Raw genomic sequence first — 14,577 nt, forward strand, 5'->3', positions numbered from 1 at the left:
TCCTAGCTGGGCAACGAGGGTAATAATAATAATGATGATTATAGTATTTGTTAAACCCTTACTATGTGCCAAGCACCGTTCTAAGCGCTGGGGTAGATACAAGGTAATCAGGTTGTCCCACGAGGGGCTCACACTCTTAATCTTAATCTTAAGAGAAGCAGCATGGCTCAGTGGAAAGAGCACGGGCTTGGGAGTCAGCTGTCATGGGTTCAAATTCTGACTCGCCCGCTTGTCAGCTCTGTGACTTTGGGCCAGTCACTTCCCTTCTCTGGGCCTTGGTTGCCTCATCTGGAAAATGGGGATGAAGACTGTGAGCCCCAGGTGAGACAACCTGATCATCTTGTAATAGTAATAATGTTGGTATTTGTTAAGCGCTTACTATGTGCAGAGCACTGTTCTAAGCGCTGGGGGAGATACAGGGTAATCAGGTAATCAAGTCTTAATCCTCACTTTACAACTGAGGCACAGACGAGTTAAGTGACTTGCCCAACGTCACCCAGCTGATAAGTGGAGGAACTGGGATTCAAACCCCTACCCTCTGACTTCCAAGGCCGTGCTTTTTCCACTGAGCCACGCTGCTTCTCTGTATCCACTCCCCCCCCCCTTAGAACAGTGCTTTGCACATAGTAAGTGCTTAACAAATACCATCATCATGATTATTATTATTAATCCCCATTTTACAGATGAGGGAACTGAGGCGCAGAGAAGTGCAAGGTCACCCAGCAGATAATAATGTTGGTATTTGTTAAGTGCTTACTACTGTTCTAAGCGCTGGGGTAGATACAGGGTCATCAGGTTGTCCCCCATGAGGCTCACAGTCTTAATCCCCGTTTTACAGATGAGGTCACTGAGGCCCAGAGAAGTGACTTGCCCAAGGCCACACAGCTGCCAAGTGGCAGAGCCGGGGTTCGAACCCATGACCTGTGACTCCCGGGCTCTTTCCACTGAACCACGTCCGCCCCCGGGCCAGGAGGGGGCAGCAGCGAGTGCGCGGCGCTGGGCCGGAAGGCCCGCCCCGCCCGCCGCGGGGCCCGCCGGGAGTTGTAGTCCCCGCCCGCCTCCTTTTCCCGGCCTGCCCCGCGCGGCGCCTGCGCAGACGGGAGAGGTCGGGCCCGTCGGGGTGAGCGGCGGCCGTTTGGCACCTCGTGGCCCGGGGCGAAGGCGGGGAGGAAGGGGGTCTTGTGCGGGAATAACACGGGCTCCGAAACGCCATCGCCTCTCCTCCTCTTCCTCCCCTTCCTCCCAACGGGGTCCGGCCGGTCCTGAGCCCGCCCCTCCGCCGCCATGTCGCGCTTCTTTACCACGGGCTCCGACAGCGAGTCGGAGTCGTCCCTGTCGGGAGAGGAGCTCGCCCCCAAACCCGTCGGGGGAAACTACGGGAAACAGTGAGTGGGAACCGGGGGATGCGAGGAGGAGGAGGAGGAGGAGGAGGAGGAGGAGAACCGCCCCCCATCTTGTCTCTCCCCGGACAGGCCGCTGCTGCTGAGCGAAGATGAGGAGGACACCAAGAGGGTCGTGCGAAGCGCCAAGGACAAGAGGTGAGGCCCCGGGGGGACCTGCCCAGGAGCAGGAGGAGCACACCCATGCCACGGGAGGGATCTGCAGGAGGTGGTTATTTCGAAACAACAAGAATAATAACACTCAGGACATTTGCTAAGCGCTTACTACGCGCCAAGCGCTGTTCCCAGCCCTGGAGGCCATCATTCATCCATTGAATAGTATGGAGAAGCAGCTTGGCTCAGTGGAAAGAGCACTCATCCACTGAATAGGATTTAATAATAATAATGTGGGTATTAAGCGCTTACTATGTGCAGGGCACTGTTCTAAGCGCTGGGGTAGATACAGGGTCATCAGGTTGTCCCACCGGAGGCTCCCGGTTAATCCCCATTTGACAGATGAGGTCACTGAGGCCCAGTGAAGTGACTGGCCCACAGTCACACAGCTGGCAAGTGGCAGAGCCCGGGAGTCGAACCCATGACTTCTGACTCCGAAGCTCAAGCTCTTTCCACTGAGCCACGCCGCTTCCCAGGATTTAGTAGTATGGAGAAGCAGTGTGGCTCAGTGGAAAGAGCCCGGGCTTTGGAGTCGGAGGTCACGGGTTCGAATCCCAGCTCTGCCGCTTGTCAGCTGTGTGACTGTGGGCAAGTCACTTCACTTTTCTGGGCCTCACTTCCCTCATCTGGAAAATGGGGATGAAGACTGTGAGCCCCACGTGGGACAATCTGATTCCCCTGTGTCTATCCCAGCGCTTAGAATGGTGCTCTGCACATAGTAAATGCTTAACAAATACCAACATAATTTATCGAGCGCTGATGAGGTGCAGAGAACTGGACTAATAATAATATTCATTCAGTAGTATTTATTGAGTGCTTACTATGTGCAGAGCACTGGACTAAGCGCTTGGAATGGACAAATCGGCAACAGATACAGTCCCCGCCCATTGACAGGCTTACAGTCTAATCGGGGCTGACAGATGACAAAAACAATAGCGATAAATAGAATCAAGGGGATGAACATCTCATTAAGACAGTAGCATCAGGTTGTCCCCTGTGGGGCTCCCAGGCTTCATCCCCCTTCTGACAGATGAGGGAACTGAGGTGTAGTGAAGTGACTTGCCCAAAGTCACACAGCTAAGAAGTGGCGGAGCCAGGATAATAATAATAAGGGTGGGGTATTTGTTAAGCGCTTACTATGTGCCAAGCACTGTTCTAAGTGTGGGAGGGGATGCAGGGTGATCAGTGGTCCCACGTGGGGCTCACAGTCTTCATCCCCATTTAACAGATGAGGGAACTGAGGCCCAGAGAAGGAAAGTGACTTGCCCAAAGTCACACAGCTAAGAAGTGGCAGAGACGGATTAGAACCCGTGACCTCTGACTCCCAAGCCCAGGCTCTTTCCACTGAGCCAAGCTGCTTCTCAAAAGCAAATAAGAAAGGGGCACCTTTGTGGGGAACAGGGAAGGGCTGTAAGAGGGCATCAGAAGGGGTCTGGGTACCGTCAGGTGGTGGATTGAGGTGCCGGAGTTCCTTGGGTGCTACCGTCTCCCCTCCCCAGATTTGAGGAGTTGACCAACTTGATCCGGACCATCCGGAATGCCATGAAGATTCGGGATGTCACCAAGTGCCTGGAAGAGTTTGAGCTCTTGGGGAAGGCCTTTGGCAAGGCCAAGAGTATCGTGGACAAGGAGGGCGTACCCCGTTTCTACATTCGCATCTTGGCCGACCTGGAGGACTACCTCAATGAGGTGAGGGGACTGGGGGCCCCAGGGGCCCAGGGTGGGATTGATTGGGAAGGTGTTAGAGTTGGGGAACGCGGCCAAGCTTCCCTCTTCTGCTTCCTCATTGGGGTCTGGAAGAGTTTCTCGGTGAGGCAGTGGAGGTGGGTGGCCCAACAAAGAAGTTAATCGGTCAATTGTAGGCACTTATCAAAAGCTTACTGTGAGCAGACTAAGGCGGAAAGCGCGTGAACCGTTCAGGCTGCCTCGAGTTACCGCTGCTTAAACGTTTTCCGATTACTACAGCTGGTGCTCACTCGCACGTGTCCGGTCTGTGGTGGGCCAGGTGCCTCGTATCCCAGCCTCTGCATGTATCTTGCAAAAAACAGTCCAGGACGTCATTATCATTTTTGACGGGAGTCTCCGTCGTTCTTGTCATTTCCAGTCTCCCTCCACGTGTCTTTATTCTTTTCCTTTTTCCTTTTCAACTTCAGCTTTGGGAAGACAAGGAAGGTAAGAAGAAGATGAACAAGAACAACGCCAAGGCACTGAGCACATTGAGGCAGAAGATTCGTAAATACAACCGTGATTATGAAGCGCAGATCACCAGCTACAAGCAGGTTTGAGTGATGGAGGCGGGCCAGGGATGATGATGATGATGTTGGTATTTGTCATTTACAAGGCCAGGGGAACTGGAAAGCAGGGCAACTGCGGGAGGTTTGGGCAGTAAAAAGACTCTGACGGGTGGCGGGGAGTGGGAGAGATTTGGGGGTTGGGTGGCATCTCCAGTTTATCGTGTCCCCCCGCAGAACCCTGAACAGTCGGCAGATGAGGACGCTGAGAAGAACGAGGAAGATTCAGAAGGTGAGGTCAGCGAGAAGTCGGCATTTTGCTCGGTTTCATTTTTTGCTTGCTTCCGGGTTGACCCTCCCCATCTACCCCTCTCCCTGTCCAGGCTCTTCCTCTTCAGACGAGGATGAGGATGGACTCAGCGCCACCAGTTTCCTCAAGAAGAAGTCAGAGGTTTCCTCTGGGGAGAGTCGCAAGTTTCTCAAGAAAATGGAGGTCCGCTAGGGTCGGGATAGGGTGGTTCCGTGCCGCAGACGTGATCTGCATTGGGGGATTCATGAGGAAGGCCTGTAGACCTTCTGTTGTGGGAGGGGGTTGGGAGAGGACTGTTTGAGGGAATTTCAGCCAGAAAGATCTGGCTCCAGACTTGCAGATCCCCGGAGGATGGGTTAGTAGAGAGCGGGCGCGGTTCCCTCCTTGCCTCTTCTCTGCCCTGACGTTCCTTGCCCTTCCCTCCCTGCCCTCTGCTGACCCAGGACGAAGACGAGGACTCTGAGGACTCGGATGATGATGAAGATTGGGGCTCCGATTCCACCGACTCTGATTCTGATTCAGAGGAGGATGATGGGAAATACACCCTGCTGGCCTCCAAATTCTTAAAGAAGTAAGGAGAAAATGGGGAGATCGGGGCGTGGCTGCACCGGGCAGAGCAGCACGGCCCTCGGAATAATTGGGATTGGATCCCTGGGGGATATGGGGGGTTAGAATTCTAGAGGCTCTTGGGCTGGTGGGGTCCTCTGGAGGTTGGGCAGCAGGTCCTTCTCATACCTGTCTAGAAACTCCTGTCATTCACTTGTGCAGAGGATGGGAAGGTGCAGAGAAGTTCCTCTCCTGGAAGACTTTCAGGAGAGGGAATTTCACTGTCTCTGCTACTTAATCCAATACCTTTCACCTTGCCCAAGAAGATGTAGCCTTCGTCCTTACATTAATGTTACCTCACACTTATTTGAATCTCAGCAGGGTCACTGGTAGTCTTTTTAATTCATGGGTTTTCCTAAATCGCCAGTCCTCTCGTCTGTAGACCACGTGATCACAATTTTTTTAACCAGTTTAAAAAAAAACACCAAAAACTTTTTTTTTTTAACCAATTCTGTTTTCCAACCATTGAATCACTTTTATTATTTTTTTCTGAACCCATTCCTAGGTTTTTATTTTTTTCCAGAGTGGTGGAACCCTAGATTGGGACCCAAGTAAGGGCCTGCTGAGTAGGGATTTTAATGGAAAAATTACCTCACAATTCTTGTGTCATCATCGGTGGGACTTATTGAACGCTCACGGTGTGCAGAGCACTGAACTGAGCGCTTGGGAGAATACACTACAACAGAGTTGACAGATACGTTGGTAGAACTTAAGAGTCTAGAGAGGGAGGTAGACATTAATTCGCTGTGTGCATCGGTTCTGCGGGGTTGAGGGTGAGGTGAAGAATATCCCATGCTAAAGGTCACAGATCTGTTTATCTTGTGTTCCTGTGTCATCAGTAGCAGTACTGTCTGTTAGGTGCAAACCACTAGGCCAGGCTCCTAGGAGCGCACAGTCAAAATAGGAAATGTGATCCCTGCCCTTGAGGCTTTTATGGCGAGGCTTGTCATATAGCAGCACAATCACTTTGATGTTTATTTCCAAGAGGGTCGAGGATTTAAGGAGCACAGTGATGTTGATGTTTATTCCTGAGGGTGTCAAGGGATTAGAAGGGGAGTCTGGAGAAGAAGGGATCAGTAGGGGTGGAAGTGGGGCTCTCCTTGGGACGTAGGCTCCGTCTTCAACCCATCTCTCTTTCACCCACTCCCAGAGCCAGCACCACAGAGGAGGACAAGAAGGCTGCTGAGAAGAAGCGGGAAGACAAAGCCAAAAAGAAGCACGACCGCAAGTCCAAGCGCCTGGATGAAGAGGAAGAAGACAACGAAGGCGGGGAGTGGGAGAGAGTCCGGGGCGGAGCGCCTCTCGTCAAGGTGAAGTGTTCGGGGCTGGGGTCGAGGGAAGGAGGGAGGGAGGGCCGTCCGCTTCCAGGTCACGGGGAGAGAGCTGCGAGGAGGAAGAGTTTGTGTTCGTGGGTGTAACGGGGGCATGTGTTGCCTAGGAACAGCCTAAAATGTTTGCCAAGGGTACAGAGATTACCCATGCAATCGTCGTGAAGAAGCTGAATGAGATCCTGCAAGCTCGTGGCAAGAAGGGCACTGATCGGTATGTTGAGGGGATTCGGGAAGGGAGGAGGAGGAGGAGGAAGAGCTCTGCCAGACCACTCTGCCATTCCCGAAGCAGAAAGAGACATTGGGAGTAAAATCCCTAGGGATTAGGTGCTCAATGGGAAAGGTGGTGGTAGAATAATTGGGATTGGCAGCCAGCAGTGGCCTGGGAGTCAGAGGACCTAAATTCTAATCCTGACTCCGCCACTTGTCTGCTCTGTGGCCTTGGGCCAGTCACTTCTCTGTGCTTCAGTTACCTCATCTGTAAAATGGGGATTAAGACTGTGAGCCCCAGGTGGGCCAGGGACTGTGTCCAACCTGTTTAGCTTGTATCTGTAGCTGATTAGCTTGTACCCCAGTGCTAACCACAGTACCTGCCACATAGTAAACACAACAGATGCCACTGGGAAAAAAAAAAGAAGCAGAATTAGTAGATCACGCCGATTTTTGTTCCTCCTATTGGGGGGATAAAGGGAACTCGGAGTCCGGGAAAAATTGGAGGGGGCATCAGGGTAGGGTGCGGACGGGGTGTCGACGCTCACCTGCCTTTTGTACTTGGCCCCTGGCAGGGCAGCCCAGATTGAGCTGCTGCAGCTGCTCGTTCAGATTGCGGGCGAGAACAACCTGGGGGAAGGCGTAAGCGTCAAGATCAAGTTCAATATTATCGCCTCCCTCTATGACTACAACCCCAACCTGGCCACCTACATGAAGGTGAGGGGAGGGAGGGGAAGGCCCTGGGTTGGGTGGGCGTGCCAAGATGGGGAGGAGACAAGCTCTGGATCCCTGGATGACCGCTGGACCCCACCGCCCTCATTACTCCTCCCCCCTCCTCTGCAGCCGGAAATGTGGCAGAAATGCTTGGACTGCATCAACGAGCTGATGGATATCCTTTTCGCCAACCCCAACATCTTCGTCGGGGAAAACATCCTGGAAGAGAGTGAAAACCTGTCCAACCTCGAACAGGTCAGGAAGGGAAAGGGGCGATCTCTCGGCCGTGCCGGCGGCGACCGGTCGCTCGGGCCACGGGCTCGTCGGCCTCGTCTCACCCCCTCTCCCTCCCGCAGCCCCTGCGAGTTCGGGGCTGCATCCTGACTCTGGTGGAGCGAATGGATGAAGAGTTTACCAAGATCATGCAGAATACCGATCCCCATTCTCAAGGTGAGACGCGGCAGGCCGGGGAGGAAGGCCGGCGGCAGAGAAGTCGGGGACCTGGAGCCGAGGGCCTGCCATGGGACGGAAGGTCCTTTTCCCCCCGGCCCGAGGTGTGCCCCCGGCCATTGGGGGATTCAGGCAGGACCAGGGGAATCGGGCATTCGTCCCGAGGGTCCTCGGTCTCGGTTCTGTGGGTCCGAGCATGCGGCGTGGAACGAACTCTGCTGGGGCCCCGGGCAAGGTGTGGGTGGAGTGATGGCAAAGGTGGTCCAGGCTGGGAGGATGGCAAGGATGTCCCTTCCTTTTCCCATTGAGAGCAGCAGTGGCCAGCGTGGACTGGCTCTGGACGGGAAGTTTGGCTCCCGGGTGTGACTTTTCTTTTTCCCCCTCCTCCCTCCTCGGGGCCTGGTCCCACCGTAGAGTACGTGGAGCATCTGAAGGACGAAGCCCGCGTCTGCGCCATCATCGAGCGGGTCCAGCGCTACCTGCAGGAGAAGGGAACGACGGAGGAGATCTGCCGCATCTACTTGCGCCGCGTCCTCCACACCTATTACAAGTTTGACTACAAGGCCCACCAGCGGCAGCTCACTCCCCCCGAGGGCTCGTCCAAGGTGGGCAGGCCGCGGGAGTCCCGAGGACCCACCTGGGCTCGTGTCCTCGGTTCCGAGGCCCGGGGGGTGAGAGCGGAGTGGGCAGCGAGGACGAGGGGTGGGAAGGACCCTTCTCACGGCGACCCTTCCGGTCTCAGTCGGAGCAGGACCAGGCGGAGAACGAGGGGGAGGACTCGGCCGTGCTGATGGAGCGGCTCTGCAAGTACATCTATGCCAAGGACAGGACGGACCGGATCCGGACCTGCGCCATCCTCTGCCACATCTACCATCACGCGCTGCACTCCCGCTGGTACCAGGCCCGCGATCTCATGCTCATGAGCCACCTGCAGGACAACATCCAGCACGCCGATCCCCCTGTGCAGGTCCCAGGGCGGGCTGGGTGGTGGATTCGGGCGTCCGGGGCACGAGGCCGGGAGGGGGAGGCGGCGACGGCGGCCCCGCGCGAAACCCACCCGAGACCCACGTGGCTCTCCCGGGGCAGGCGGCGGAGAGTCATCCCGTGCAGGTCTTGGGGCCCGAGGAGGTGGAGCCGGAAGGGGAGGGGGCTGGATCCTCATGAGCCCGAGACCCGTGAGACTGGTTCAGCGAGGAAGACGCCCTGGCCGGGGCGTGGAGCTAAAACTACCCCGAGCCTCCTCACAGCCATTGCTCTCTCTCTCATCCTCCCTCTCTCCTGTCGTCAAACAGCCGCAAATCATCCTTCCGGGAGCTGGCAGGGGGTGGGGGTTGTGGTGAGAGAGAATATGGGGGGAGGAGAGGGAGGGAAGGAATAGCTAGAGGTATATATCTCAACCTTTACGCTCCAAAGAGTTACTGAAGGCACATTTTCAAGAGGTCTTTCCGGACTAAGCCTTCCGTTCCTTTTTTCCCCATTTCCTTCTGCGTCGCCCTGACTTACTCCTTTTATTCATCCTCCTCTCATTAATGCCCGTGTCTCCCTCTAAGCTGTAAGGTGGTTATGGGCCGGGAAAGCATCCGCTTATTATTCTGTCGTACTCTTCCAAACGCTTAGTCCGGTGCTCCGCGCACAGTCAGCGCTCGGTAAATATGACCGACAGAACGGATCTATAGGCGTACCTGTAGAGGTGCACCAGGATGGCCCGACTCCCCCCGGCCTGCGGCCTGACGTCGTTCCCCTCTGGCATCCGCAGATCCTGTACAATCGCACCATGGTGCAGCTGGGGATCTGCGCCTTCCGGCAGGGCCTGACGAAGGATGCCCACAACGCCCTGCTGGACATCCAGTCGAGCGGGCGGGCCAAGGAGCTGCTGGGGCAGGGGCTGCTCCTGCGCAGCCTGCAGGAGCGCAACCAGGAGCAGGAGAAGGTGGAGCGGCGCCGCCAGGTGCCCTTTCACCTGCACATCAACCTGGAGCTCCTCGAGTGCGTCTACCTGGTGTCCGCCATGCTGCTGGAGATCCCGTACATGGCCGCCCACGAGAGCGACGCCCGGAGGCGCATGATCAGCAAGCAGTTCCACCACCAGCTGCGAGTGGGCGAGAGGCAGCCTCTGCTGGGTGAGGAGGAGGAGGAGGAAGAGGAGGAGGGCCCCGGGCCCCGGGCTCTGCCGAGACCCCCACCCACCGTTTCCCATCCCCCCAATCCCCGGCGCCCCTCTGCGGGAGTTCCCTCGAGATAGAGCGCCCGTGGCTCCCCTCCCCAGGGCCCCCCGAGTCGATGAGGGAGCACGTGGTCGCAGCCTCCAAGGCCATGAAGATGGGCGATTGGAAAACTTGCCATAACTTCATCATCAACGAGAAGATGAACGGGAAGGTGTGGGACCTGTTCCCCGAAGCCAACAAAGTCCGCACCATGCTGGTCAGGTGAGAGCGGGGAGCGGGCGAGGAGCAAGTGGGGGCTGGAGGGTCCTGCCCCACCCTGCTGCCCAAGGGAGCAGGAGGGCCAGGGGAGGGAGAGACGGCCCCCGTGCCCGCCGAACCGACTTTTCCCCTCTCCCCCACAGAAAGATCCAAGAAGAGTCCCTGCGCACCTACTTGTTCACCTACAGCAGCGTCTATGACTCCATCAGGTTGGGGCAGGGGGCCTGGGGAGAGGGGCTGGGGTGAGGAAGGAGTCGAGACTTGCCCGTTGAGTGACCTCGACCTGATCGGGCCTGCTCTTTTTTCCCCCCCGCGCCCTCCAGCATGGAGACTCTTTCTGACATGTTTCAGCTGGATCTGCCCACGGTGCATTCCATAATCAGTAAAATGATCATCAATGAGGAGCTAATGGTGAGGAGGAAGGAGGAGATGGGCAAGCGGGGGGAAGCGGGGCAAACGGGACGGGGGAGTTCCTTAAGAGAGAAGGAAGAGTGTTATGTCTAGACTCTAGACCAAGCTCGTCTTGGGCCGGGGTCACGTCTACCCACTCTGCCGTGTTGTTTCCTCCCAAGTAGTCAGTACCGTGCTCTGCATACTGGTTGCTTGGGAAGCAGTGTGGCCTAGTGGATAGAGATAGACCCCGGGCCTGGAAGCCACAGGACCCGGGTTCTAGTCCCGGATCTGCTATTTATCAGCGTCGTATAGTTGTCATCGTCGTATCTGTGTGATTACTATGCGCCGGGTTTTAAGAGATACAGAAACAGATTAATATGGTTGGATACAGTCCCTCGTGGGGCTCACAGTTTAGGGGGGAGGGAGTAGGATTTAATCCCAACTTTGCAGATGAGGAAACTGAGGCACGGAGAAGGTATGTAACTTGGCCATATTCGCACGGCAGACAAGTGGCAGAGCGGGGATTAGAACCCAGGTCCCCTGACTACCGGGCACGTGGTTTAACTACCAGGCCACGCTGTGTGCTTACGCCTACTTGGTCGTTGCCCCACTGCCTCACCAGGAGGCCACAGGCAAAGATAAGACCAAGCCTCGGTTTCCTCAACTGCACAGTGGGGATTCGGTACCTGTTTTCCCTCTTATTAAGACTGTGAGTCCCCTGTGGGGCGGGGACTGAATCTAATCTGACCGACACCTATCTACCTCAGTGCTCAGAACCAGTGCTTGATGCGTAGTGAGCATTGAACAGATACTGTAAAAAAACAAAAAGTATGATTGACATCTCCATCCGTTTTCCCCTGGGGGGTCCCCAGACCAGCAGGTATCCATCATCCGGTGGTACTTATTGAGCGTTTACTCTGCAGAGCACTGTACTAACCACTCAGTAACGTACAGTAGGATTAATTGAAGCGATCCCTTCCCTTGGGGATAATAATAATAATGTTGGTATTTGTTAAGCGCTTACTATGTGCAGAGCACTGTTCTAAGCGCTGGGGTAAACACGGGAATCAGGTTGTCCCCCGTGGGGCTCACAGTCTTAATCCCCATTTTACAGATGAGGGAACTGAGGCACAGAGAAGTTAAGTGACTTTCCCACAGTCACACAGCTGACAAGTGGCAGAGCTGGGATTCGAACTCACGAGCCCTGACTCCAAAGCCCGTGCTCTTTCCACTGCGCCACGCTGCTTCCAGCAGGGGGGAAGCAACAGAGTGTCAAGATCTGTACCAAAGTGCCAGGGTTAATACGTAAGGGCTTTGGTGCTGGGGTGGCGGCAGGAATTAAGGTGGCAGGGGGTGGCCTCCTGGCGGAGGCAGGATTTCCAAAAAGTTCTGGGGGGGTGGCGGTGGAGACCACGTCGCTGCCTGACGCGCTCTTCCCCTTCACCCTAGGCCTCTCTGGATCAGCCAACGCAGACTGTAGTGATGCACCGCACGGAGCCCACCGCGCAGCAGAATCTGGCCCTGCAACTGGCCGAGAAACTGGGCAGTCTGGTGGAGAACAACGAGCGGGTCTTCGACCACAAACAGGGCACCTATGGGGGCTACTTTAGAGGTGAGCCCTTGGGGGGGTCTCCCCCTCTTCCCCTCCTCCCCCCCACCGCCCTTACTCTTCTCTAGATTTGCCCAATCCCTCCCTCCCGCCTCTTTTTCTCAGAGGAGGTGCCCGTCATGCTCACTTCCCCTCCCCTTTCTCCCCCCCCCAGACCAGAAGGATGGCTACCGCAAAAACGAAGGGGGCTACATGCGCCGAGGAGGATACCGCCAGCAGCAGTCCCAGACTTCCTACTGAACTTGGTGACGTGACCCCCTCCCTCAACCCCTGGGGCCAGTCAGCCGATAAGCCCCCAAAAGTGTGATGTCTCTCAGTTAATAAAAGTCAATCTGAAAATCACTCAGGTCCCTTAATGGGGGAGCTGGGGCCAACTGGGTGGGTGCAGCCTTTTGTGAGAGGCTTGCCATAAATTGCAGCATTGTACAGAGTGTTTTTCTCTGCGATGGAATTGTTAGTAAGGTCAGAGGGCAGTGAAGGCCCTATAGGTTGGCACTGATATTACTGCCCAACAAAGGGCACCGTGCCAACGCCCAGCAAAATATAGCCTTTATCGGCAACAAGTGGCCACAGGCAGTGTATCACAGCTATAATACAGCTCTCGGGTTTGACTGAAATGAGTCACCGTGAAAGGAATAGGTTGTTTACTTTTTAAAATGAAGTCCTGAAAAGGTGGCTTTAAGCAGCGTGGCTTAGTGGGAAGGGCACGGGCTTGGGAGTCAGGTCGTGGGTTCTAATCCCGGCTCCGCCACTTGTCTGCTGTGTGACCTTGGACAAGTCACATATCTTCTCTGGGCCTCAGTTACCTCTGTAAAAATGGGGATTAAAAAAATGTGAGCCCCACGTGGGACAATCTGATTACTCTGTATCTACCCCAGCGCTTAGAACAGTGCTGTGCACATAGTAAGCGCTTAACGAATACCATAATTATTATTATTAAGATAGTGAACAATTGCATTTTCAATTTCTGACAGACAAATGGATCACATATGTTTATGTATTCAGGGGGAATTTTCTTGTGCACTGCCTGTCGTTTCCTCTGTGGAGAAGTTACAAGTGTCTTTCTTTTCAGTCCTCTCCCCGTGATTTCATTTTGTTGCTGGATCCTGGTATGAGCCCAGGGACCTTTTACTTCCCGTGCCCCAGGTCTGCGGTGGTCGCAGGCCCAACCTGTAGCCCCGCCTCCTTGTGAGGAGGGGCCTGGGAACTTGGGGTGTCACTGCTTTTGATGGAACCAGTGCCTTCACGAGCAAACCTTTTCGAGCGGGGTTATGAAATGACTCTGCTGCTCTTTGCTGCTGGTCCAGGGCGTAGGAGCCACTTTGGAAATCTGGACACCGGGGTCTTAATCAGGGGAGGCCTCTGGGAGGAGAGAGGGTTTCAGAAGGGGTATGAAAATGGGGAGAGCCGGTATCTGTCGAGGTTGGGAGGCGGCGGCGTGAGGAGAGGGTGAGGCACAGTGGGTAGGTCAGTTTGGGAGGAAGGAATGAAGAGTGCGAGCTGGGGTTTAGCGGAAGAGAGTGTCTAGGTCCCGCCTAACTCAATAAGTGAACCACGAGGTCTTGCTGCCAACCTGTAGCTGGGGGTATGAACACAAGCCGACTGGAGGGCTCCCTCCCAGCCCCAGCATCTTAGGCAGGCCAGATTTGGTCAAGGTAAGTCATTTGTGCAAGAAGTTAGGTAGGGAGCACTTCTCCCAACTGCTTAGTACTGTGCCGTAAAGATGATGGATTGATTACAGAAGTGCTGAAATGGCAGTAGGGGATATAAAATGGGGAGATTAGAAATGAACTGGGGACGGCCTCCTGGAAGAGACGTGATTTTTCCGAAAGCCTTTGAAGTTGGGGAGGGCAGCGTCCTGCCGGATGTGAAGCGGGAAGGAGTTGTAGGCACTGGGGAGAGTGTGAGCAAGAGGTTGGGAGAGGTCTCCCTAGAAGAGTCAGCCATCCTGTTTTCCCTCCCTACTGAGTCACATCTGTACCCCTAGGTATCCACCTCACCTCCCCCGTCACCTATGCACAGACCTTTAATTTAGTAGCTTCCTCCTCCCTGTAACTTATTTTAGGATTTGTTTCCATGGCATTATTGAAAGCTCCTTGAGGGCAGGGATGGTCTCAACACATGTGAGCTCGTCGTGGGCAGGGAATGTCTGTTTTTGCCTTGTACTCACACAGGTGCTTTTCATTCATTCAGTAGTATTTATTGAGCGCTTACTATGTGCAGAGCACTGTACTAAGCGCTTGGAATGAACAAATCGGCAACAGAACAGTGCTTTGCACACAATAAATCCGATTGAATGTTTAGCACACAGAGAGCTCTGACATATACCACTGATTGAGGGGAATCAGATGCTGCTGATGTAGATACTGATGATGTTTAAGCACTTCAGTGCCAAGCACTGTTCTAAGCACTGGGGTTCCCTGGCCCACATGGGACTCAGTCTCAATCCCCATTTTAGAGATAAGTAACTGAGGCCTAGAGATGCCAAGTGACCAAGGTCACCCAGCAGACAAGTGGTGGAGGTGGGATTAGAACCCACGTACTCCCAGGCCTGGGCTCTAAAGTGACTTCTTCAATAGTATTTATTGAGTGCTTATTATGTGCACAGCACTGTACTAAGCACTTGGAATGTACAATTGGGTAACAGAGACCATCCCGGACTGTGCCAAAGGGGGAAAGGTGTGGCGGAGGGAGTCAGAGGTCATGGGTTCGAATCCCTGGCTCTGCCACTTGTCAGCTGTGTGACTGTG

General features: G+C 54.8%; 1 protein-coding gene across 1 annotated transcript; it reads left to right on the forward strand.

The window, feature by feature from the left end:
- Nucleotides 1–1,102: 1,102 nt before the first annotated feature.
- Nucleotides 1,103–12,169, forward strand: LOC100083865 (eukaryotic translation initiation factor 3 subunit C). Its single transcript, XM_029058784.2, has 20 exons — nucleotides 1,103–1,385; nucleotides 1,473–1,538; nucleotides 3,053–3,242; nucleotides 3,707–3,832; nucleotides 4,022–4,076; nucleotides 4,168–4,277; nucleotides 4,538–4,665; nucleotides 5,851–6,010; nucleotides 6,145–6,242; nucleotides 6,814–6,955; nucleotides 7,082–7,207; nucleotides 7,309–7,402; nucleotides 7,817–8,007; nucleotides 8,145–8,369; nucleotides 9,159–9,522; nucleotides 9,669–9,828; nucleotides 9,969–10,034; nucleotides 10,149–10,236; nucleotides 11,668–11,830; nucleotides 11,982–12,169. The coding sequence occupies exons 1-20, from the start codon at nucleotides 1,285–1,287 to the stop codon at nucleotides 12,065–12,067; spliced, it is 2,739 nt and encodes a 912-aa protein (XP_028914617.1). The 5' UTR covers nucleotides 1,103–1,284; the 3' UTR covers nucleotides 12,068–12,169.
- The last annotated feature ends 2,408 nt before the right edge of the window (nucleotides 12,170–14,577 follow it).

The sequence above is a fragment of the Ornithorhynchus anatinus genome, chromosome 2 (genome assembly GCF_004115215.2).
Source record: "Ornithorhynchus anatinus isolate Pmale09 chromosome 2, mOrnAna1.pri.v4, whole genome shotgun sequence".
Lineage (NCBI taxonomy): Eukaryota > Metazoa > Chordata > Mammalia > Monotremata > Ornithorhynchidae > Ornithorhynchus > Ornithorhynchus anatinus.

What these genes read in the sequence shown, in the direction of transcription:
- LOC100083865 (XM_029058784.2), top strand. Translation starts at nt 1,285, where the DNA reads ATGTCGCGCTTCTTTACCACGGGCTCCGACAGCGAGTCGGAGTCGTCC. An exon ending in AGTTTCTCAAGAAAATGGAG is followed by an intron (nt 4,278 to 4,537) that starts GTCCGCTAGGGT and finishes CTGCTGACCCAG; the next exon opens with GACGAAGACGAGGACTCTGA. An exon ending in CGAGAGGCAGCCTCTGCTGG is followed by an intron (nt 9,523 to 9,668) that starts GTGAGGAGGAGG and finishes TCCCCTCCCCAG; the next exon opens with GGCCCCCCGAGTCGATGAGG.